Source organism: Marmota marmota, unplaced genomic scaffold (assembly GCF_001458135.2).
Source record: "Marmota marmota marmota unplaced genomic scaffold, marMar, whole genome shotgun sequence".
Lineage (NCBI taxonomy): Eukaryota > Metazoa > Chordata > Mammalia > Rodentia > Sciuridae > Marmota > Marmota marmota.
The window spans coordinates 7,648,743-7,671,887 of record NW_026000102.1 but is presented as its reverse complement, the minus strand read 5'-3'; the positions used below and the strand labels follow the sequence as shown (position 1 = coordinate 7,671,887).

The following is a 23,145-nucleotide window of genomic DNA, read 5'->3' as shown; positions in this document are numbered from 1 at the left end:
AACAGAAACCCCACCGCCCCGAGTGAGTGCATCCAGGGTTGTGGAGAAGAGCTGGCGGGTCACTCGTCCTCCAGGGCACATGCGGCAGGTGGGGCCAGGGAGCAGCACGTCCCCACCGAGGCCCACTGCACCCACCTGGCACCGGCCCCACCTGGCCAAGGCCAGGCTGGCCTCAGGCGCTGCGTGAGCTCCATGCCCGGCCCCTAGCGCCTGCGTTCCTGGAGCCGTGCCCTGGATGATCATACACAGCCGCCTCCCACACGCCCGGCTCCGACACAGCAAGCAGCCTGCTCACCAGCAGCCCGGGCTCTGACTGCTGAACCCGCAGCCCACAGCTGGCCTTACAGTCCTGTGGCCAGTACCGCAGGGCACGGTGCGGGTCACGGTCGGGGCAGCCTCAGTTACAGATTCTCCTGGGGCTCATCTTGCAGAGGCGGCTGGACACTGCCACATTCTCCTGTGCATCTAGCAGTGCCCAGGAGGTATAAGTCCATGACTGGACGTCTATTTGGCAAAGGGCCTTCCTTCCCTTCTTCTCTGATAACAGAGCCTCATCTTTCTTGGCACATTGTATTTCTTCATGTGGCCTGGTGTGGTTGTGGCCATGTAACCAAGTTCTGCAACTTATGCTTCTCCCTTCCTGCCAGCTGGAACAGAGCCTCCTGGCTGGAGCTTGTGCAGCCACTTAGGGCCATGAGGTGGTACATAAAGATGACAGCAGCAGAACAGGAAACACAAACTGGAGTCCCCTGTGTTGGGGAGGGACCTCACTCTCCCTCTGGTCACCACTGTGCTGCAAGCACACAGCCTGCCCATACTGAAGACAAATTTAGCAAGTGTTCATGCCCCCCATTCCACCTCCAGATCAGCTGCAGGGAGAGGTGGCCAGTGGGTACAAACACCCTGAGGCCTGGCCATGCTGCGGCCGCTGAGCTGGTGCCTGATGAGGTCACAGAAGGACCCGGGCCTTCCGCACCTGCCCTCGATCCCTGCGGGAGAGCCATCTAGGTGGTTCCACAGGCTGGCCCTGGTGGGGTCTGCCAGCCCCCTGGGTTTCAGCCTTGCACGATCCCCGTGACCTGAGCTGCTGGGGCTTTCGTCCCTGCCCTGCTCTTGAGCTCTGGCTGATGGCAGTGGCTGAGCGGCCACCTCCCAAGACATCCAAGCACACGGGGCAAGAGCCTGCTCGACCGGAGCCCAAGGGCACCTGGCCTTCACCCCAGGAGGCACAGAGGCTGGCCGGACTCGCCAGGCAGAACCACAGACGTAGGACTCCCAGGTTGTTGGCAAAGGTGCGGCAAGGAGGAGGGTGCCACCACAGGGACCCCACACCCCAGTGTGGGGTCGGGCTCCGGGCAGGTTCTCCCTTGGACAGAGGTGAGTCTGCAAGGGACGATTGCTGGCTTCTCTCCCCGCACGGGAGTCTTTGCTTTCTTTCAGGTAGTGGACACACACCTGCTCTAGTGACCCCTTCTGGCTGGTTGCAAGGTCTTGCCTGGTCCTGGAGTCTCCAGTAGGGTGGGGCTCAGACCTCCTGGAACGGGGCTCCCGGCCCCCACACTAGCTGGAGCCCTGCCGACTCACACCTGCTTCCCGCTGGCCAAGGAAGGGTCCAGCGTTGGGGAGACAGAGCTGGGTGCGCAGCAGAGGGCTCCTGCCCTGGGCTGTCACAGCAGGCTTCCTGGCACAGGGCCGCCAACCTCTCTTCTGCTGAAGCCGTGCCAGCTCCAGGCTCCCTCTTGCCCACGGTGGGCACTGTCCTCAGCAGGACGGACTGAGCTTGGCCAGGCCTTCACCCTCTTTTCGCAGGATGCCTGAGGAGGAGACCCACCTGCTCCAGGGTGGTTGGGGTGCGGGAGCTGGAGTGGCTGGCGAACCTTGGCCAGCACCCTGCCCGGTGGACAGCGGGCTACAGAGCGCCCCAGGGGTCCTCAGCAGCGGGTGCGGGACCTTCAGTAGGACTTTCAGTGGGAGAAAGAAATCGGAGAGGCTTATTTTGAATGCTCCCTGGAGAGGAGGGTGAACAGTTCCCCTGGGTTGAGTCTGTCCTCTGTGGGGTCACATAAAGGGAGACAAACACAGCGGGCGGGGACGCCTGGTTCTGCCACGTCCAGCCAGCCTGGGCCGCGCGGCTCCCTGCCTGCACAGGTGTGCTCGGGCTCCGTCCAGGGGCCCCGGGGCTGGCTGGTGAGTCAGTTGCCATGGTGACCAGCCCTCCTGGGGTCTGGTGGGAGGCTGAGGGATGGGCTCCGTGGTGCACAGCTTCCTGTGGGTTCAGGACCACCTGCCCCTTCCGGATCCTCCACCCCAGCGGCCGCCACCAAGAGATGGACCAAGAGAAGATGCCCACCCAACAGGCCGTGGAGGCCGGGGTAGGACAGTGGTCCTGCTGTGTGGGAGCGACCAGCCCTTTTCCTGGAACGAAAAGTGGAAACGGGCAGAGAGCCCCTCCCGCCCCGGGCCCCTCCTAGGCAAGGTGGGGACCAGCAGGTGTACCCGCAGACAGCCTGGGCGGTGTGTGGCTCTGCTCCCGCCACAAGGGGGCTGTGACCCTCTTTTGACAGAAGAGGAAACTGAGGACGGAGGCTCAGCTGGAGGTCGTGGGGGGCTCAGTTCCGGAAGTGCCGCGTGGGGGCTGAGCAGAGCCACCCCAGGGAGCTGAGAGAAGGGTGCCCAGGTCCCCAGCTCCCCTCCAGCCTGCAGCTGACACCCACGCACACCCTGGTGTCCTGGGAAGCCTGAGTCTCCCCGAGAGTGAGCCACTGCTCCGGACCACGCCTGGGGTGGCCCATGGGGAGGGCCCAAGGTCGCACACATAGAAGAACGATGACCAGCCGCTGAGCCTCCCTGTGGAGCGGCCACAGAGGGGACCGCTGAGCCATGGCTGTGTTCCAGGGCCTGGATTCCATCGCGCCCTTGGAACTGGGTGCTGAGTCTCTAGGAGCGGAAGGCGTGGCGCCCAGGGAGCATCTCTACACTGAACTGTGAGAGCAATTCTGCCGGAGCTGAGAGATGGCTTCCATAACTGAGGAGGAGGCCAACAGGGGGACACGGGCCAGGTCCCGCCTGTCCTCAGAACCCACAGCCCTGCCACGGCCAACCAACTTGCCTTCCCCAGATGCTGGGGTCCAGCTGTTCCTGCGGCCTGCAGCCCCCATGAAGATCGAGCCCAAGGCCGGCCTCCCTCCTCATGCTCTTGGATGGAAAGCAGTCCAGCCACCCGGCAAGGACAAATCACCCGCCCACAGGGCCTCAGAGGCCGCAGGTGTCCGGAGGTTCAGGTGCCCCTTCTGGGCAGCAGCAGAGCCAGGGACAAGCCTCTGCCCACCGCTAGGGAGAGAGCACCCTGGCAGGAGGGTCTGCGTGCAGAGCTGGGGCCACAGGCTGGACACGGGTTGGGCAGGGGTGGGGACCTGGGTCTCGGGAGGGGCTGGGCCACCTGGGGAAAGGAGGAGCCCTGCCAGGGAGAGGCCCGCCTCGTCCATGTCTGCTGGAGGGTCCCGGGCACAGCGGCAGGGGGCAGCAGGGGGCAGCGCTCCCCACCCGGCTGTTAGCCCCTGGAAGGGGTCTGCTTGTCTCCTGCTGTTACAGATGACATGTGAGGTGTCCCCCAAAGCTCCTGTGTGACACAGTGCAAGGTTCAGAGGTGAAATGACTGGGTTTTGAGAGCCTTCACTCAATCAGCAGATTGATCCACAGAATGGATCAGCTGGGAGGCGACTGGAGGTGGGGTGGCTGGAGGAGGCCGGCACAGGGGCGTGCCATGGGGTTTATACTGTCCCTGGTGAGCAGAGCTCTGGCTCCTCCTGATGCCCTGTCCTGGGCTGCCTTCCTCCTCCACGCCCTCCCCCGTGGCCTTTGGCCTCCCCTCGGCCCAGAGCATGGAGAGGCCTTCTGTGGATTCAGACCTCGCAAACCCTGAGCCCCACGCAAACTCCCCATCCTCCAAAACCGTTCTTGGTCACAGCAGTGAAAACTCTGAGGCCAGCTCAGGCCAGAGCCCTGGTCCCCCAGACCCTCTGTGCCCCAGTCCCTGGGGGGCTTTTCTTGCCTGCCCCGATTCCAGGCACCTGACTGGCCACATGCCCCTCACTGCTGGCAGCGCCAGGCCAATCAGTTGCTATGTTGACCACTCACCAGCCAGGCCACTGGGGGTGTCCCCTTGGTCTCCCTCCGGGAGTGGTGAGTCATCTCCGGCACTTTCCTGGGCAGCCTTGGGCTCCAGGCCCCGCAAGGTGGGGGTGGACAAGGGATAGGAGATGCACTGGAACCCACTGGGAAGGGAACACCAAGGTCAGGCCTGAGGGTCAGGGCCAGAGGCCAGTATAGGGGAGGCCTGTGGCCTGGCCCTACCCTGGGTATTGGCTGAGACTTGGAGTCCAGGAGCACTATCCAGGCACCCTTGGGGGGCTGTGTGGGTCACCCCAAGATGCCAACTAAGGCCAGAGAGAAGGGCCAGTCAGTGCCCTGCGGTCCCCTCCCCGAGGCCTGCCAGCCCTCCATGCTATTTAGTTGCCCTTCCTCTTGGCCACTCCCTGTGCCGTTATGTCCACCCTCCCAAGTCTGCTGCAGCACAGGTCACATCCTGCGTTGGTCCTGGCCCATGGGAACATGTGGGTGGCTCCCTCCAGCCCGACTCCTCCCCTGCCTTTCCAGCCCCAGTGAGGCGTCACCTGGTGTCACCGTCACTCACAATGGCGTCTGCATGGGCGTCTCTTGGTGGTCTTCATCCACTTTGAAAAAGCTGACCTCGGAATAGGTTGGGAGCTGCACGTATCTGATGCCGGCGGAGATCCGCAGGACCCGGCCACTCTCACCTTCCAGGAGATAAGTTGGGGAACAAGGCCCTAGACGGCAGCCCCGTAGGAACGTGGACAAGGGCTCAGCCGGACCCCACCCCGGGCCTGTCACACCCCATTTTCAACTCAGCATGACCACATTCAGCTTGGGTGGCCTCCCCTGGGTCTGTCCTGCAGCGGTCTCCCGGCCCTGGGATCTCCGGGGCCTCCTCATGCACCCCAGTACCTCTGCCTTAACCCTGAGCACCCAGCTGCTCTCCTTCCCCGCACTCCTCTCTGTTGGGTCTTCCAGCTCTGTCACCTGCCCCAGGAGGCCTGGAGAAGGCTTGGGGACACTGCCGTCTGCAGATGGAACCCTGGGCCCCAAATCTCCAGCTCAGTCTTCAGCGTACCGACCGCCCACACGCCCTGGGAGGGCCTGTCTCTGCTAAGTAGCTCGTGGGTTCACCATGTTGCACGGCTGCCCTCGGCTGGTCAGCACCACAGTGAGTGCCTGTGGTGGACCTGTTTCCCCTGCAGTCCTGGGTGGACACTGCTGCTCTTGTCCATTGCTCCTGGCCCCGGGAAACCTCAGGCTGCAGGGAGCGCCTGAGGACAGGGCTGGAGAACCCGACAGCCCCACTTGGAGGACCCGAGAGAAGCACGTGCTGGGAGCGCAGGCGGGAAGGGTGACCAGTCCTGTGTCCCAGGGCTGCTGCCGAGCTCTGGGGCCGGCTTCCAGACCACAAAGGACCTGGGGAGCAACCAGGTTCCCGAAGCCTTAGAAGAAACTCAAGACGAAGTGGCAGACCCGGGGGGCTCCCCCTTGGGGTGGCAGGGAGAGGGTCACCTCACACCCCAGAAGCTGTCCTGAAAATGCTGTCAGTTGAGGAAAACAAGCTGAGAATCTGGGGGACAAGTCATGGAGTCAAGGACACGGCATCAGCGAGGAGACAGCACAGGTCAGCACACACACTGAGAGACTTGTCAGGCCAAGGAAAGGGCCACCTGGAGGAAGAAGAGCGACAGGGCCTGGGCTCCCCGATCAGAGGGGTCGTTCCCCCAAGCCCTGCTGGAAGTCATGGGGGACTGGGCACAGTCCAGTGCAGTCCTCAGAGGGCCCTGTAGGGGATAACTGGTCTTAGATGGAGCTCTCCTCCAGACCTGCCTAACAGTCAGAGAAGCCCAAAAGCATCCAACTGTCCAGTAGCTCACTCTGCCCTGGAACAAGCTCAAGTTCAGTCACAGGAGGGCAGACAGCGGGCTCCAGGAAGGCAGAGTTTACCATGTCTGGCACCCAATCAGAGTCACCAGGTATGCAAAGAATGCAGGAGAAGGTGGCCCATAAGGAGGAGAAAGACAAGTTGGGGGGCTGGGGCTGGGCTCAGTGGTAGCACTCGCCTGGCATGTGCGAGGCGCTGGGTTCGTGCTCGGCACCACGTATAAATAAATAGAATAAAGGCCGATCGACAACTACAGGAAAAAAAATTAGAGATCTTAAAAAACAAATAGATAAGTAGGTCGAAGCCGACCTGGAAGTGACCGGTGTCTCTGCAGTCAGGACACCAGGAAGGTGGGCGTTGCGCTGGGCTTGCGGGCTCAGCCTGAAGCAGAAGGTGGAGCAAGGGCAGCTGGGCTTCTGGGCTGAGCACGGCGACGCGAGGGGCGAGAAACACGGACTCTCACCAGACGACACCGAGGACAGGTCCCGGGACTCGGAAACAGAGCAAAGGAAACCCCAGAGAAAAGAGAAGAAAGAGAAAGCAAGAAGGGGAGGAAAGGAACGAGAGGAGGGAGGGAGGGACCGCGGACCGCTCGCCCCGGCTGCGCACGAGAGGCTGCCGCAGCAGAACCGCGAGAAGGAATGGCTGGCGGCCGGGAGCTTCCAAATCTGATGAAAACTGTGAACTCACAGGTGTGAGGAGCTCAGCAAGACCCCGAGCATAAGAGGCACAAGGAACGATCGCACGCCGCATCATGACCAGACTGCCACAGAGGCGAGGGCTGCCCGAGTGACTGGCCACGGGGACAGAGACCAGGAGACCTCTCCTGGGGACCGGCCAACTGGGGAGCAGTGGAGCCAGGCCTTCAGCCCACTGGGGGCTTGTGCCCGTCAACGCGGCTAGAGATCGGAGGGTGGAATCCAGATGTCCGCAGACATAGAAATGCTGAGAGAATTCACCAGCAGCCACCTCCACCATGAGGGATGACGGAGTGAGTCATCTGGATCGACAGGATGGAGCACGGAGGACCAGACGTAGGAGTTAGGTGTATAGATGAGATTTTTTTCTCTATTTATGAAATACTATTGAAAAATAGGTGGATGGGTGCTGTGGCACATGCTGGGATCCCAGCAACTTGGGAGGCTGAGGCAGGAGGATTGTTAAGTTCAACACCAGCCTCAGCAACTTAGTGAGGCCCTGAGCAACTTAGGGAGACCTTGTCTTAGAATACAAACTATAAAGAGCTGGGAATGTGGCTCGGTGGCTAGGCCCTCTGGGTTCAATCCCCGCTACACAAAAAAAAGACAAGTGGCATTTTCAACAAAAATAACACCAGTGGGGCTGGGGTTGTGGCTCAGTGACAGCTCGCTCATCTGACACGTGTGAAGCACTGGGTTCAAACCTCAGCCCCACATAAAAATAAATAAATAAATAAAGGTATTGTGTCCACCTACCATCAAAAAAATATTAAAAAATAACACCATTATGTCATGGAGCTTATTATATATGTGGATGTAAAAAGTGTATGAAAATATTAGCATAAAGCTTGGGAGTGGAGGAAAATGGAGACTGTCACAGAGTTCTGAGTGTGACGTGGAATGAAATCACTTGAAGGTGACTGTGGTAAGTTAAAACGCTCTTGTCACCTTAGAGCAACCCTCAAGTAACAGAGCAACAGTCCCAGGGAAGGAGCCATCAGAGAAGGCACAGAGCAGTGTACAAAACTCAGCTCAAAACAGAAACGGACACAAGGGTAGACACCTGGGCCAACGAGAAACAGCAAAGGGTGAACTTGAATCCACTCAATGATCCCATCAAACGTGAAAGGCGTAAGACTCCAGTTAAAAGGCAGAGACTGTTAGAGACGGAATCCAAGGCAAGACCCAGCGGCATATGCCTCCAAGTTCTCACGGTGGAGGTGAGACTAATGGGCCCAAAGGAGAAGGCGGGTCGAGAGCCCAGGTTAGCATGGTTGAAGGAGGGGAAGGTGGCTGTACTGATGTCACAGGAAGTGGGCGTCAGACCCGGCCAGGGGTGAAGAAGAGGATTCCTCAGGGACGAGGGGTAAAGTAATCAGAAGACCTGAAACCTGAAGCATTCATGCCCCATAACAGCTTCAAAGTACAGAGGCAGAAATGGACAGAAACGAAGGCAGAGGTGGACAGATCATAACGAGGGTCAGAGATGTCGATATGTCACTCTCAGCATTTGACGGAAACAAGCAGACCAAAGACCAGCAAGGGTACACCAAACTCAAATGCCAGCATGGGCTCAGTATCTTTTACACAAAATGCTGGGGACCAGAAATGTCCCAGGTTGGGGAGTTTCTCAGATTTTGGAAATTTTGCAAGGACTTTATCTGTTGAGCATCCCTAATGCAAAAAAAAAAAAAAAAAAAATCCCAAATCTGAAATGCTCTAAAATCTAAAACATTGGCCCTCAAAAAGTTTTGGATTTTAGATTTTAGATTTTTGGACTAGGAATGCTCAGCTTATAAAAAGAAGATTGACCTGATTGACATTCATATAATACTCCATCCAACAAAAGAATGCACATTCTTTTCAAGTGCACACAGAACATTTACTGAAGTAGACCCATAAAAATTCTCAATTAAACCTGAAAGAAATCGATACATACAAAGTATAGCTCTAACCATATGGAATTAAGTTAGACTTCAATAGCAGAAAGAGCTCTATATTTGGAACTGAAACAACACACTTGTAAATAACTCATGGGTGAAAAAAAGAAATTAAAAAGGAAACCAGAAAGTATTTTGAACCGAATGAAAATGAAGATACTACATCTCAAACTTTGCAGGATGCAGCTACAGCAGTATTCGGGGGAAATTCATAGCAATAAACCTTTATATTATAAAAGCAAGGTCTGAAATGAATGACCTTAACTTTCACCTTAAGAAACTAGAAAAAAGGAGAGCAAATTAAGTCTACAGTGAGCAGAAACAAGGAAATGAGGCTGGCCTGGTGGCACACCTGTGATCTCAACAACCAGGGAGGCTGAGGCAGGAGGATGGCAAGTACAAGGCCAGCCTGGTCAACTTAGCAATCCTCTGTCTCAAAATAAAAATGGCTGAGGATGTGACTCAGTGGTAAAGCACCCCTGGGTCCAGTCCCCAGTACTACCACAAAACAGAGAACTTTTGTGTTTCAAAGGGTAACATCAAGAAACTGCAAGATGGCCCATAAAATGGGGAAAAGCAGGTGTCTGATAGGGACTTAAATCTATACATGTAAAGAACTCTTAAAAATACACAAGAATGGGGCTGGAGACATGGCTCAGTTGGTAGAGTGCTTGCCTTGCATGCACAAGGCCCTAGGTTCAGTCCCCAGCACAACCACCACCAAAAAAAAAAAAAAAAAAAAAAAAAAAGTATCTGAATAGACATTTCTCCAAAGAAATCCAGCAGCAGAGAGCTCAGCACGGCACCCTCAGGCTGAGGGGGAAGACTGTAAGTGGGTCGAGACTGCACGATTCCATGGGTTTGGAGACTCCTGAGGAATTCTCAGAGAAACCAGCGCTGGTAACTGAGTCCAACCAAGCTGAAGCACGCGAGATCCACACTCAAAACCCACCTGAAGCCAGCATTTGAAATGAAGTTAAGGCGATCCCCTTCACAATAGCACAAAAAGAATGAATCAGATTCATGAGTGACCATCAATAATCACACTAATCAAATAATTTAATCAGACATCTAATAATAAACTTCAAATTATTAACGATTCATTTAACACGAGGCACAAGACTCATGCGTGCAAAACGTCAAACGCTGGGAGAGAAGGCAGAGCTCCGACCACGTGAGGAGGAGCCGCTGGGATGGCGGTCCACCCCGGGATGCAGCCCGATCCCCAGTGGAGTCCAGCAGACATCAACAGGTCAACTCTAAAGTTTATGTGGAAACAGGAAGGGCCCAGAAAAGCCAAAACCATTTTGAAAAGTCAAACAAGGTTGGAGATGTCTCCAATTCCTAAGGGTACTGAAGGCCACGGTGCTCAAGATGGAGTGTCCTGGCAGATCCCGGGTTTACCTTACAAGGTGGACACACAGACCAGTGCAACAGATCCGAGTCCAGGCAGGCGCCTTCACTCTTGGGGTGAACTGACTTCCCCTTCAATGGGGGAAAGGACAGTCTCTTCAACAAAGGGTGCTGGAAGATGGATTCAGAGCTCAATTTCATCCAGAAAAATTAGGTCAAAATGGATCACAGACCTAAATATCAGAGCTAAAACCATAAAACTTCTAGAAGAAAACGGGGACATCTTTGTGCACTTGGTTAGTAGAGAATCCTTAGTTATGGGGCCAGAAGTCTGATCCATGAAAGAAGTTGGCAGTTGGGCTTTACCGAGACTGAGAACTTTGTGAAGAAGAAAGACAGCCTTCAGAGAGCGGAAGGAGGCGCCCCGTCGGGAGACATTGGCAATGGCGCATCTGTCTTCTTTCACACACCAAGGACTCGAGGTCAAAAACAAGAGCACACACAGTGCGGAGTTTTCAAGTGGGTAAAGCGTTTGGACAGACGCTTCTCCAGAGAAGACACACGGACGGCCCACGAACCCACGAAGCGCTGCCCAGCAGCAGCAGCCAGGGCCACGCAGACCCCAGCTGCGAGGAGCCAGCACTGGAGACCTTGGCTGCAACCAAGCAGAGAATGCCAGGCCGGAGGAGCAGCGGCCAGAGGGCCTGCACGCAGGAGGGACGCAGAGTGCCCCGTTCCGGGAATAATGGACACTTTCTTGCAGTTGGACTGTGAGTCCACTGCATGGCCCAGTGGTCCCACTCAGGAGAGCCAAAGGCAAGTGTTTCAATAAGGACTTGTGCCCAGTGTCCACAGTGGCACCGTCCACAAGAGGCCAAATGTCCACTGTGGGTGCCACTCTGAGAGGAAGGAGGGCCCTGATGACGTGGCCAAATGCAGGAGCCTGACATCGTGCAGGAGAGAGGACGGAGCCTGAGCCACAGGCAGCGAGCTCCCATTCACATGAAGTGTCCAGGAAAGGACAGTCTGCAGAGTCTGAGGACGGCTAGGGCTGGCTAGGGGCGGGTGTGGGGACAGGGTCGCCAGCAGGGGTCTTTCCGGGGAGGGAGATGTTCTGAGAGAGAGTCATGCTGTGCTGGTGGCTGCCCAGACCTGAGGGCTTGGCACAGGTTCGTCTCATGGCGTGAAAACGATGCCTGCCCGAGGCTGTTCAGCAGACCGGCTGGCCATGACCGAGGTGTCCGCCACGCCCAGGAGGGGCGTCCTAAATGCAGCCTGCTGGGCCAAGGGGAAGAGCACGGACTGGGGCTCGCAGTGTGGTGGCAAGGGCTTTGGGAAGTTGGCGGGCCCATCTCTCACAGCAGGAGGGGACCTCATCCTCCTTGACCACCCCAGGGGTGGACTCAGCCAGACCCACAGCGTCTCTTCCCTCTTCAGTGTTCTGTAAGATGCGCACTGACCTTGGGCAGCAGCCCGCACGCAAGCCAGACACGGACTCTCACGGCACACCCAGAAACCAGGCTGCCCCACCAGTGGGTGGGCGGCAAGCCCCGCTCCTTCTGCTAGGTCTGGGCCACCGACTTTGGCACACTCAGCACGGGTGCCAGGAAGCACCGGAGGCATCTTTCCTGGGCGTTTGCTGCCCAAGAACCCCACCCCGGGGCCTCTGCCCTTGGGAGAGGCGCCATCATCCCCTGGTGGAGCTTACTCTTGGCCAGGTCCCCGTGGGCCTGCTGCAGCTGGACCCGCAGGGTGAAGGGGGCTCCTTGGGCCACTTCCAGCACCTCTGGACCCAGAATGACGATCCTCGTGGCTTGTTCTGGGAGAGGGCAGAGGACAGCGTCAGCGGCTGGGAGGGTCGACCCCTGCAGCTCCAGCCCTCTCCTGCCTGTCAGAGGAGCTGCCCAGAAGACAGTGCCAGGTGACATCAAGCCCGAGGGAGGAGCCCAGCTGGTGCGCAGGGTCGCCTGGGCTGAGGCCACCCAGGTCCCACCAGGAGCAACGGAGGAGCAGGAATCGTGGCCCAGGGAGGTGGCCAGCCCCTCTGTAGGCCATAGGCCACCCTGTGGTCACTTCAGGGTGCACAGCATCAGGGGAGTCAGACTGGGGCTACCTGGGGGGCAGTACAGCTGACCAGGCCACTCCAGATGCCTGGGGCTGGGAGGTCCCTGGGTGGGGGTGTGGTGAGGGGGTCTGCGGCTAGGAGGCCCTGCTGCAGCAGGACCCTGCATGTCCACAGCCCTCTGGAAATCAAACCACAACATGCTTCTCCTAACGGGGAAGGGACTTTGGGTTCCATTTCATCCCAGGCCTTGCCCAGTGTGCTTGAGGCCCAGTGTCCTCAGTGTGACTTCCCAGGGCCACCTGAGAACGAGGCCAACCCCACAGGTCAACAGGAAGGCCAGGGACACCTACCCACTGGGTGGCCGTTGATCCACAGGCCGCAGTAAGTGACTCCCGAGAGGTGGGCCAGGCTGCCCAGCCCACTGAAGGCATCGCTGTGCCACTGTCCCTGCAGAGGACAGAATGGCCTCAGAGGTTAGTTCCACAGGGACGGGCCTCTGCATACCTCCAAGCTCCGGGAGCGCAGCCCAGTGCTTTCCTGAGTGGCAGGGCCATTCTGCTGGGGTGCCGGCCAGCTTGCTTGGTCAACGGTCTCTCCTTCGGCTTTTAACACGCGGAGAACAAGCTCACGGCACCCGGGAGACGGGTCAGAGACAGCCTTGTGTCCACCACAGACACCCGCCCCCGCCCAGGGCGCCAGGACGAGGTGCCCGTTAGGCTGCATGCTCCTAAGTGGAAAGGCCATTAAAGCAGAGTGAACACAGGCCCCCTGGGCGGGGCCTGCTCACGGCATGCCCCCTCCAGCCGCTCCCCAGCAACAGCTGGCCTCCAGCTCACACGCACAACGGAGGGAGGAACAGCAACGTGACAGAGCAGGAGAGGCATTTCCATGGAAAATCCCAGTGTGTCGTGTCTGACTGGGTCACTTCTGTAAGGGGAACTGGCCCAGGGCGGCTCCGTTCCAGCCGCTCCGCTGCAGAGGTTAACTGGGCTCCAGGATCCCCGCCCACCCTAGGCCTCAGGCTGCACGGTGCGGAGGCACGGGCTCTGCGGGCACCGCACTGGCCCTGGGACACGGGCCATGTGGGCACCGGAGGGAGGGCAGCCCTGAGGGGCGGCAGCAGAACGGGGGCATGGTGCTATGGAACGCTCAGGCCTGCGGGGACTGGGAGGCCGAGGATGCCCAGACTGGGGAGAAGGGCCGCAAAGGGCTGGCACCCCAAAGTCTAAGAAAGAGAGCTTTTCATGGGCCCTTGGGGACAAGCCAGAGACAAGTGTGGAGAGGGCCTTGGGCCGGCCACATCAGCAGGGGTGGGCAGCTCAGAGCTGTCCTCCCCACACAGCCGGCGCCTGCAGACCTCACCCCTTTCTGATCTGGGCAGAGTCTCCCTCCCACGAGCTGCTAAGTCATCCCTGTGGGGTCTCGAGGGGCCCCAGGCGGCCCTGTCCCTCCTGCACTGAGACCTGAGTTGCTAGCCCCACACGGATGGCCCCCACTCCCACGGTTGCCCACTGGCCGTGCTCCTGGAGTGCCCAGTGCTGAGTGCCTGCGGTGTCGCCCATGGCCGCCCAGGGTGTCCTGGTAGGAGGAGCTGCAACTCAAAGGCCTCCGAGCCCCGTGCAGCCATGGACCTGAGGCCCCAGAGCCGGGCGCACGGAAGAGGAAGGCAGGGCCTGGGGCCGGGTGCCAGGAGTGGGCTCCGGGCTTGCAGTGGTGTGGCCATGTCCTGCCGGGAGCCGGCACGCGGGTCCTCACCCTGGCCTGGCCTTCTTGGTCACGTGACTACACTTCCCAGAAAGGGGGCCATAGTCCTCATTTACTGCTCCTCCCTCGTGGCCTCCTGTCCCCTCCTGGCACTGCCGTCCTCACTCCTGTCCCTGGTTTCCTTCCTTCCCGGTCCAGCTCTCCAGAGAGGGATGATCTAGCACACATGCTGGAGTGCACACTCGGTCTGCAGGGAGGCCTGGGGCAGGCACACTGCCTCCAGACCAAGGCTCTTCAGCCAGCTCCTCAGAGGAGGTGCAGCCACGTATCTGTCCACGGGTGGGTGCCACAGGCAAGGAGAGGCCAGACGGATGCACGGCCCCCACGGTGCTGCAGAGATGCCTACCGCGGGCACACAGCTGGGGCGGGTGGTGAGAAGTGCTCCTTGCAAGTCTGCCAGGAGCCCTGGCCACTGCGCTCCCTGGGACCACTCGAGCATGGCCAATGGTGCCCATCATCCATGGTGCCTGCCACCACTGCGGCAGAGGTGACTGTGCGTGGCACTCTCGGATCTGAGCCCTCTCCGCGGTTCTGGGGCTTCGGCACAGCACTTGGCTGGTGCAGATGGCTAGCCTGTGGGCTGGTCCCGGCTGCACAGATGTGAATCCCGTGCTCGGACACCCTGCTCTTGCTGGTCCACACGCACCCAAAGAGGGAGCCGTACATGCCAATGTGCCTTATCCTCGGTGTGGAGAGGTTCCTTGCCACACCAGGGACAAGGGGTCCTGGGGCCACCTTGAAGCAGCCCGAGGGGGCAGCTGAGCAAGGCCGGCCTGGACCTGAGAGCCAGGCACGTTCCGGGTCGGTGCCCAGGGCGGGCTCCAACACACGGCAGCCTCGGCTGGGCCAGGGTGGGGCACAAGGCCACTGACCAAGCCCCTGGGGTGGGCCTCGGCTGGGCCAGGGTAGGACACAAGGCTACCGGCCCAAGCCCTTGGGGTGGGCACAAGGCCACTGACCCAATCCCCTGGGGTGGGCACCACCGTTCTCCCTCCCCCTAGTCATGCTGCTGCCTGGCACCCAGGTGAGGACAGGGTGCAGTGAGGGGACACAGGAAGGTGCAGGCGATGACAGGGACAGCCAGGGAAACCCACACCCAATATAAAGCAAGAATGGGGAACACGGGAGACCAACGCCAAGGAACGGGTGTGCAGGTGGGAGGGGGGCCAGGGTCAGCCTCCAAGGCGACCTCAGGAGGAGGGGTGCCAGCCCAGCACCTTCCCGCCCGGCTGCCACCACCCTGGCACTCCCAGAGGCCTCCTGACTCCTGGGACAGGTGAGTGCAGCCCAGACGGGACGCTCGTTCAGTGAGGTCCCCAGACACTCTGACCAGCAATGCCCCGTGGCTTGCAAGCGATGGGCGCCGTCCAGCCACGGGCAAGCTGAGTGTAAATGAACCGTGAGGACAAGTACCCGGCTCCATCTCGGGCAGTGGTCTTTCTGTGGTACCTAGGGGTGAGCCCAGGGCCCGCTGCTACTGAGCGGCACCCCCAGGGCCTTGCTAAGTTGCTGAGGCTGGCCTTGAACTTGCCCATCCTTCTGCCCCAGCCTCCAGGTTGTGGAACTGTGGTGTGGCCAACGTGCCCAGCTCCAGGCAGCTCTTTCCAGCTAATCGATGCCGGTTTTCCCTACATTTTAATTAGAAATGACTCTGCAGCTGCCCGGCCTCCTTCCCACAGTGTGTGCATGTCCGTCCTCGTCAGAAGTCCACCTCTCAGGCTCTTGCCCACCGCAGTCCTCCCTGGGTTCCAGGGACCTGGCTGATAACAGCAGGAAGAGCCTGGCCAGGGGTGGGGGAGCCACAAGCCTCTATGCTGCTCTGTGCTGAAGGAAGGAACTGTCCCCAGCTGTAGCCAAGCCTCAGACCTGAGCAGGTGGGTGCTAAGATCACTCCCTGCGGGTACCTCAAGGGCAAGAGCGGCTGGGACCTTCCTTCTGGCCCTGGGGCACGACGCTGAGATGTGTGCCGCCCCTCAGCCACCAAGGACAGGTGGCCCGTCACTTCCCCATGAACGGCGGGATCCACAGGGCGCCGCTCCACCTGGTGCTAGCTGCACGGTCCTGGGGCCTCCTGTCAGCGGATCTGCGGTCTTGATGTCACTGATCCTCATGTTCTGTGGGGTCACTGACCGGGCACAGAACCTAGGAGTTCCTGCGCTGACTGTGGCCAGTGGGGAGGGGCCTTGCCGAGTGGTTGGCTCCGTAAAAGGCCACGGCTGGGTGTGCATGCTCCAATACTCCCAGTTTTGCCCGGGATCTGTGTGGACCTGCTCTGGGGTCACCAGCCTGCCTTCGTGGACTTGGCCTTTCTGACCCGAGGACGGGGCGCAGGATGTGGGAGGGGCTCTGGGCCCTGTCCATCGGCCCCTGGGTCTCTCTGGAGCAGCGTTCCCACAGATCCCAGGTGAGGAGAGGGGGGCTGGAGACGGCTGCAGGTGAAGGTACCCGTAGGCCGGCCATCTGCTCCCCGTGGGAGACCAGCCAGTCTCCTGGAGCCATCTCCCCAGGGCTGCAGGAAGTCTGCAGCTGGGACACTGGAACCGCAGACAGACACCGCGCTTCACCAAACCAAAGGTGCCCCCCCAAAGACCCCGCTCCCCCGGTGCACTGCTCTGGGCTCCACTAGGGTTCCCTGAGTGTTGCTGCTCTCCAGGGGCTACCCTATGCCGTGGGGCGCCACCAGGCCTTCCTGGGTCACCTGATGTCCTCTGGGGGTCTCTGGCCAGCCCTGAGTTCGCCTGCAGTAACTGCTGGCATCTCTGTGCTCCTCAGGTCTGGGTCTGACCTCTGTACAAGCCAAGACAACCCGGGCTACTGTGAGAAATGGCTGGGGCCAAGCCTGGAGGGCTGAGAGGCCTCACCCAGAGTGGAAGGATGAGGGAGAGGACTGGCTGCTTTCCAGCCTTTTCAGAAAACAAAGGTGCACCTGAAATAAGTGGGAAGTAGCTGGTGGGCCTGGGGGGCTTCCTGGAGGCAGCTGAGCACCGGCCCATCCGACAGGCAGAGTCCAAGGCCAGGCACAGCTGTGGGAAGGCTCTGCACAGAGCCCCAGCACAAGCCCTAGCAGGAGAGAGGGCCTTGACATGGCCAGCCCGGCCAGGGGGTGGGAGAGATGGACACCAACAGAAGGGGGAGGGCGAGGGCAGAGGGTGCGGGCCCATCTCTGTGGCTGCGGTTAGCAGGGCGCACGCTCATTAGGATGGCGCCGTTGACACAGCCAGAAAAGGAGGGTGGGCAGCAGATGCAGAAACTGAGCCCCTGGGCACCTCGGTGGGAACCAGAAGGGCGCAGCCACTGCCACACGGTGCCGTCCCCCATGTGGGTCCACACAGCGCCACAGAGCGGGCTCCGGAAGGGACCTGCACACCAGCAGCCTCACCACCACCAAGGCTGGAAGCAGCGGCCCTGGCACCCGACAGACCCGGGAAAGAAAACATCACCTGAGTGGACGCGGTGGCCAGGGCTGGAATCCCAGGCGGAGGCAGGGGGATCACAAGTTTGGGACCAGCCTCAGCAACTCAGCAAGGCCCTGGATCAACATTTAAACAGGTGGAACGGGCCAGCTGTGGTGGTGTGTGCCTGAAGCCCTGCTCTGGGGAGGCTGAGCAGGGGGTGGCAAGTTACTGAGACAGTTTCCAATTTAGGATGGTTTTTAAAGGTCAGGGAGGTAGCGGAGGGTGGAGCCCCCTGGGCCCGACCCCCAGCACCGCTCAAAGAGAATGGTGTGTACCCCTGACAGAGGAGCACTCAGCCTCACAGAGGGAATTCCGACACGGCTGCAGCGAGGACAAACTTCCAGGATGCTGTGACTTACGCCAGACACAAAGCGCCCAGTCCCTGGAGAGCCCTTTCACGTGACGCCCCAATAGTCAGATGTACAGAAGAGAAAGGAGGACGGGTGCCGGGCCGGCAGGGGACGGGGAGCCTGGAGCTGGCAGGTGGAGACGCACCGGGTGCATGTGGATTAGTGCTCAGAGCTGCATGCCCAAAGCCAGCACGATGGCAGATGCCATGCCACCCGGGTTACTCTTACAGGAAAGGGCTCTTGTCCACACTGGTCCTCAGCCACACCAGGGCTGCTAACAAGGCGGCTGCAGGGAACGGAATTCAGGGCCCACATCATGTGGCCCTGGGTCCTCTGGTCACTCTGTGTTCCTGGCAGTAGCTGCTTCAGTTCCTGCCACCACTCTTGATGCGATGAGAGTGTCTGGGCCACAGGCCAAAATGGCACAGAGGATGGGGACCATCTCCTCCCCTTCCCCGGACACTGCCAGGGCTCCTGACCCAGCTGGTCAGCCACGGGCCAGGGGCCAGCCAGGGTGTGTGCACAGGGCTTGGTGAAGGGCCTGCAGATGGGCCGAGCGGAGGACTCTGGGTCCTCACTAACAGACATGCAGGCCGCCCAGGGGTGAGGCCTCCCTGAAACGTCCTGTGGAATTCCAGCCTCTGGCCCCAGGACAGGGAGGTCACAACCACAGGCAGGCCTGCGCTCCCAGAGAGGCCTGGGCTTCCTCGGTGGCCCGGCACCGGCTGGGAACTGAGGCTGGAGGCTGGTGTGGTGCTGCTGAGTGGCGCTGGGCTGCCCCCTGGTGGAGTGGTGGAGCTGCCGCAGCTGGAGAGGCACTTCCACCGCCCTGTCCCCAATTTCCGGCTTCAGGGTGGAGGTGCAGCATAGAGCTGGGTCCACTGGTGACCAGAGGCAGCATGGCCTATGGTAACTTGGGGAGAGACCTGCCTCTGGGGCCAGGATTCGGCTAGGGGAGCACAAAATCTTGGTGACTCCCCCAACTCTGCCATGCTGAGGGCTCTGTCCTGGCCACCAGCAGACACCACTTCCCTTTTGTGCTTGGGCAGAGGGTCAGGCCCTGGGGGGACCCAGCAGGGCAGTCTTCCCGGAAGCTCAGGGCATGCGGCACTGGGCTGTGGCCAAGGCCCTGTGCTGAGGCCAAGGGCTGCGCCGTCACTTCCTAGTTTGGGAGACGTCCTGAGCCTCCGTTTCTCCATCTATAAATCAGGGCGATGGCCTGTCACAGAGGAGCCGAGGCTGACACGGTGAGGAGCTGAGCAGGAAACTGTCACGGAGCAGCCACACCAGACACCCTGACCCACAGCCGTTGGGCAGGTGGGGTGCAGGGAGGAGGTCTTAGTGGGGTCCTGGCTCTGCGCTCTGCCATGGCGCCTGAGTCAAGCCACATGTGGGAACGCTGGTCCTGAGCAATGGCCACGTGGCCCCTGCTGGGGGAGAAGATGTGGCTTCCTCCCAGACTTCCATGTCCTACAGGCAGCCAGTGAGGACCACTGTCCGAGCTCCTGTGGCTAGCCACCTCCAGCAGAACTGACCTCTTCGCAGCTCTGACGGGAGTTCAACCACCAGGGTCACCTGCCAGGAACGAGGCCTCCCTCAGGGGCCTGGCACCTCTCAGCTGGGGCTGGAGCTTTCCAGAGGCCTGAACTCGCCTCCTTCCTGCTGAGACTGTGGGACGCTCAGGGGACCCCTCAGCCAGTGCAGTCACCATTGCTGCCACCAGCCAGTGCAGCGGTGCTGGGCTCCCAGGCCCTGACCCGGCTGGCGCTTCACGACCAACACGGTGACAGCTCCAGCTGTGAGAAGCCCCAGCACCGCCCTCCTGGCTCCCAATTCCCACTGCAAGGAGCTCACCCTGCAGTCAGGCCCCGGGGCGGCAGGCTAATGCCACCAGACCCTGGGACAGCAGGATGACACCACCCATCCTGGAGGGCCCTGGGACAGCAGGCAATGCCACCATCCTAGAGGATCCCGGGTCAGCAGGCAATGCCACCATCCTGGAGGATCCCGGGTCAGCAGGTCAAAGTCACCCCATCCTGGAGGGCCCTGGAACAGCAGGACAATGCCCCCATCCTGGAGGGCCCTGCAGCAGCAGGTCAAAGCCACCCCATCCTGGAGGTGCCTTGGGGACACTCTTGCATCGCTATTTTGGTGTTGTTCTTTGCCCTTTTCCTGGTCAGTGATTCTTTCATTGCACTTCCTCTGGTGACAGTTCCAGAGTGGCTTCCTCTCCTGCTGCATCTGGAGCAGGTACCTTCTCCTCCCACGCTCAGGCCAGGAACCCACCAGTCCTCCTTGTGTCTCTTCCTGCCTGATGCCCACCTGTCAGTGAGCCCCACACCTGCCGGCCGCGCCCTGCAGGCCGGTTCCTGCTTCCTGAAGAGTGTGCAGGGCCTCCTCGCCTGTCAGTCTCTACACAAGAGCCAGAGATGAGAGGGGCTTCGTGACGGGCGGCTGTGATGCGGGAGGGAAGCCCCATTCCCCCGAGGCTCTGGGACAGCACGATGCCCGGGCCCTGACTGCTCTTGACCTTGCCCTCTTTCTGCGTGTTAGTCTCTCTGCCCTTGCTGCTCCACGGCCTGGCAGGCTCTGCCCTTCCGTCTCTAGGTGGCAGCTCGTCCACCTCCCGGCCTCAGCTCCAAGGCTGGTCCCTCTGGGAGGGTCCCCAGGGCAGGTGTCTGTGCCCGGCTCAGTGAAGGACTCACCGGCTGCTGGTGCCAACACCACCCCAAGTTGGCCCCTGCTTGCTTTGCTCCTAGCTGAGCTCTGCTCCTCATGGTGAAAGCCATGGCGGGGTCCTGGGAAGGTCTCCCTACCTGCCTAGCTCTCCACCTGCTTCCTCAGAGCCTGAAGTCCCCGGAGGGAGGGGACCACACGAGCCTCACTCCTGAGGAGAGAGGGTAGGGCTCCTGTCTGTATATGCAGGGGGCCTGCTGGACCCAGGTGTCTCTCATCAGCATGCTTTATGTGACCAGAAGTGACTCTCTCCTCTACAGGGTACAGTGTCATGGTCCTTCGTGACTCCAGGAGGTGGCCAAGCTGGTGCCAAGGCCTCTAGGGCCAGGTGTCAGCTGAACACCCAAACTCAGCTCAACCAAATCACCCTCACTAAGCTTCAGTTTTCTCATCAGTGCCTGCCCCAGGGAGTCTTCAAGGGACCAGCGTCCACCCCATGGCAGAACTCGCTGGAGGGGCCCTGCGTCCACGGGGCTCTCAGGGCTCCTGGGTGGGGGGCCTTGTGCTGACCGACTGGCTTTCTCATTCGCCTGTCTTGGCACAAGGCCTGTCCAGCTGAGGACGCTGTTGTGGAGGAGCCTTGCCCCTGTGTGTCACCTGGAGGGTGCCCCAGGTCCAGCAGCCTGCTCCCTGAGGAGCTGCCCCGCCACCCAGCCGCCCACCTCCCCTGTGGGTGGTGAGCGGATACCTCATAGGTGGATCCGTCAGCGCAGTGCAGCACCCCGTGTCCCTGACGCCGGTCCTGGACCCAGTCCCCGTCATACTTATCACCGTTCCTGAGGGGCACAGCACAGGGCCCTCAGCAGGCAGCCAGGTGGCGGCTGTGACTCAGACCTGCTCCTCCCACTGGGCTCAGCACGCACCACCCGGACCAGGGCAAAAATCGGCCCCGAACAGATGGCCTGCGGGTCCTGCCTCCCCAGGGCCAGCTCAGGAGGGCCGGAGTCGGGCAGGACGTGTCTGCCTGACTCTGCAGGACCCGCTTCCAGAGCAGGCCGGGCTCCACACCCAGCGTGCTCGGCTCCTGCTGCCTGACGGGGAAAGGGTGGAAGAAACAGGAGAGGGCGGGGCGTGCACAGGGCGGGTGGAGTGAGAACGGCTCGGGGACATGGCACTCAGGCCCCAGGCCTCATATCCTCGCCTGGAGGATGCCTGTGCCAGCCAGGAGGCACCCCTCATCAAACCCGGGTGGCCTGGGGGGAGGCCACCTCCCCAGCCCACTGGCCCACCAGGTGCTTTTAACTTTGTTGAGTTGTAGACGGACAGAACGCTTTCCTTTCATTTACTTATTTACTTATTTCTATGTGGTCTGAGGATGGGACCCAGGGCCTCCCACGGGCCAGGCGAGCGCTGCCCCACTGAGCCCCAGCCCCAGCCCACCAGGCATTTTAGTTGGGGGGGCTGACTTTTTCTACTAAACACACAACGTGTTCGAATGAGGAGAGGGCAGGGTGCAGCTCAGCGCTTCCTACACGTGCAGGCCCTGGTCCACTCCAGCACCACAAGAGGAAGAAAAGAGAGGATTCACAAAGTGACCCTGGGCCAGCGTTCCAGGACTGGACGCCCATGGCCTGGGGCTCTGCAGAACCCACCCCACCCAGGGGCACCCCTGCTCTGGCTCCGCATGGCCCACACCGAGGCCCATACTCACTTAAAGAGCATCTGTCCCCGGCCATGCCTTCTGTTGTCATGGAACGACCCCTCGTACTCCTGTCCTTCCCCGTCCACCAGAAACCCCCGTCCTAGGAAGGAACCAAAAGACACAAGTGTACTGCTACGTCCTGCCAGGGATGGCCTGCTCCTGGCTCTTGGGGTGACTGCCTTCCAGAGGGACGCTGCCTGCAGACCCGCGGTGGCCCTCCCTGGCAGAGAGGCCAGCAGGAAGGGGTGAGCTGAGGGGAAGGCTGGGGTTCCGTGACCCTGCACCCAGGAGCCAGGCTGTCCTTCCAGGCTGGGCTACACAGGGATCACAGGCACTGCCTGGACAGGAATAGCAAATGTGAGTTTGCCACTAGTGGGCTGACCCACAGGCCATGAGCCCAGCTCCAAGAGGCTGAGGGAGGGCTCTCTCGGAGGCTCCCAGACCCAGCGACTGAGGTGGAGTTAGCTGAGGAGCGCCGGGTGTGTTTGAAGTCTGCGCACGCTGGCTGGTGTCCAGAGGAAAGGTGAAAGAGAAGGTGGCCTCAGGAACTTGTCAGCACTTCACATCTGGACACAGGCATGGAACACAGCCAGCCTGGGAAGAAGGAAGCCACCCCTAAAGCGGAGGTGGCCCTGCCCGCTCGACTCTTTTCCAGATGTAGCCAGTCCTTCCACCAGTGGCTGGGCAAAGGGACAGGACCCTTCGAACCTGCCTCCTGACTTGCTCTGGCCAACAGACTGAGAAAGGGGCCGCTAGGCCCTGGGAGGGCCTGCAGTCTCCCCTGGAAGTCCTGAGACATGGAACCTTGGGCAGTGCCAGGCCTGCTGAGCTGTGGCTGCAGGCCTGGGGCGGCTCCAGGTGAGACCAGAGGGCCTGCCCTGTGGGCCCTAGGCCAACCTGAGGACCACAGGAGCCTGAGAAAGTGACCCCAGTGTTGGGCATGAGCTAGGGGCAGCAGACAGCTGAGGTCTGACCAGTGTCACTGGACACAGCGGGGGGGCTTAGCATGCGGACCTGTACCGGATGTGGTCTGGGAGCAGAGATGAGGGCATGACCCTGCCCCCAGGGCCCCCACCTCCTTTTCCAAGCTCTAAAGCCAGAGTAACTCCCATGCCAGAGTGGGCTTCTGCTCCAGCCCCCC

General features: G+C 60.4%; 1 protein-coding gene across 7 annotated transcripts in view; it reads right to left on the bottom strand.

Moving 5' to 3' along the window:
* Morn1 (MORN repeat containing 1) overlaps positions 1-23,145 on the bottom strand; it is a 49,761-nt gene that overhangs the window by 22,755 nt on the left and 3,861 nt on the right. For 4 of the 7 annotated variants that reach the window (XM_015501496.2, XM_048783792.1, XM_048783797.1 and 1 more), the window contains 6 exons: positions 22,014-22,104; positions 21,051-21,138; positions 12,408-12,504; positions 11,701-11,811; positions 4,694-4,817; positions 4,138-4,274 (listed from right to left, as the gene is read on the bottom strand). In XM_015501496.2, the coding sequence (XP_015356982.1) occupies positions 4,138-4,274; positions 4,694-4,817; positions 11,701-11,811; positions 12,408-12,504; positions 21,051-21,138; positions 22,014-22,104 (648 nt within the window). The remainder of the gene's footprint in view (positions 1-4,137; positions 4,275-4,693; positions 4,818-11,700; positions 11,812-12,407; positions 12,505-21,050; positions 21,139-22,013; positions 22,105-23,145) is intronic. The other 3 variants (XM_048783793.1, XM_048783796.1, XM_048783794.1) reach the window with 1 other exon arrangement.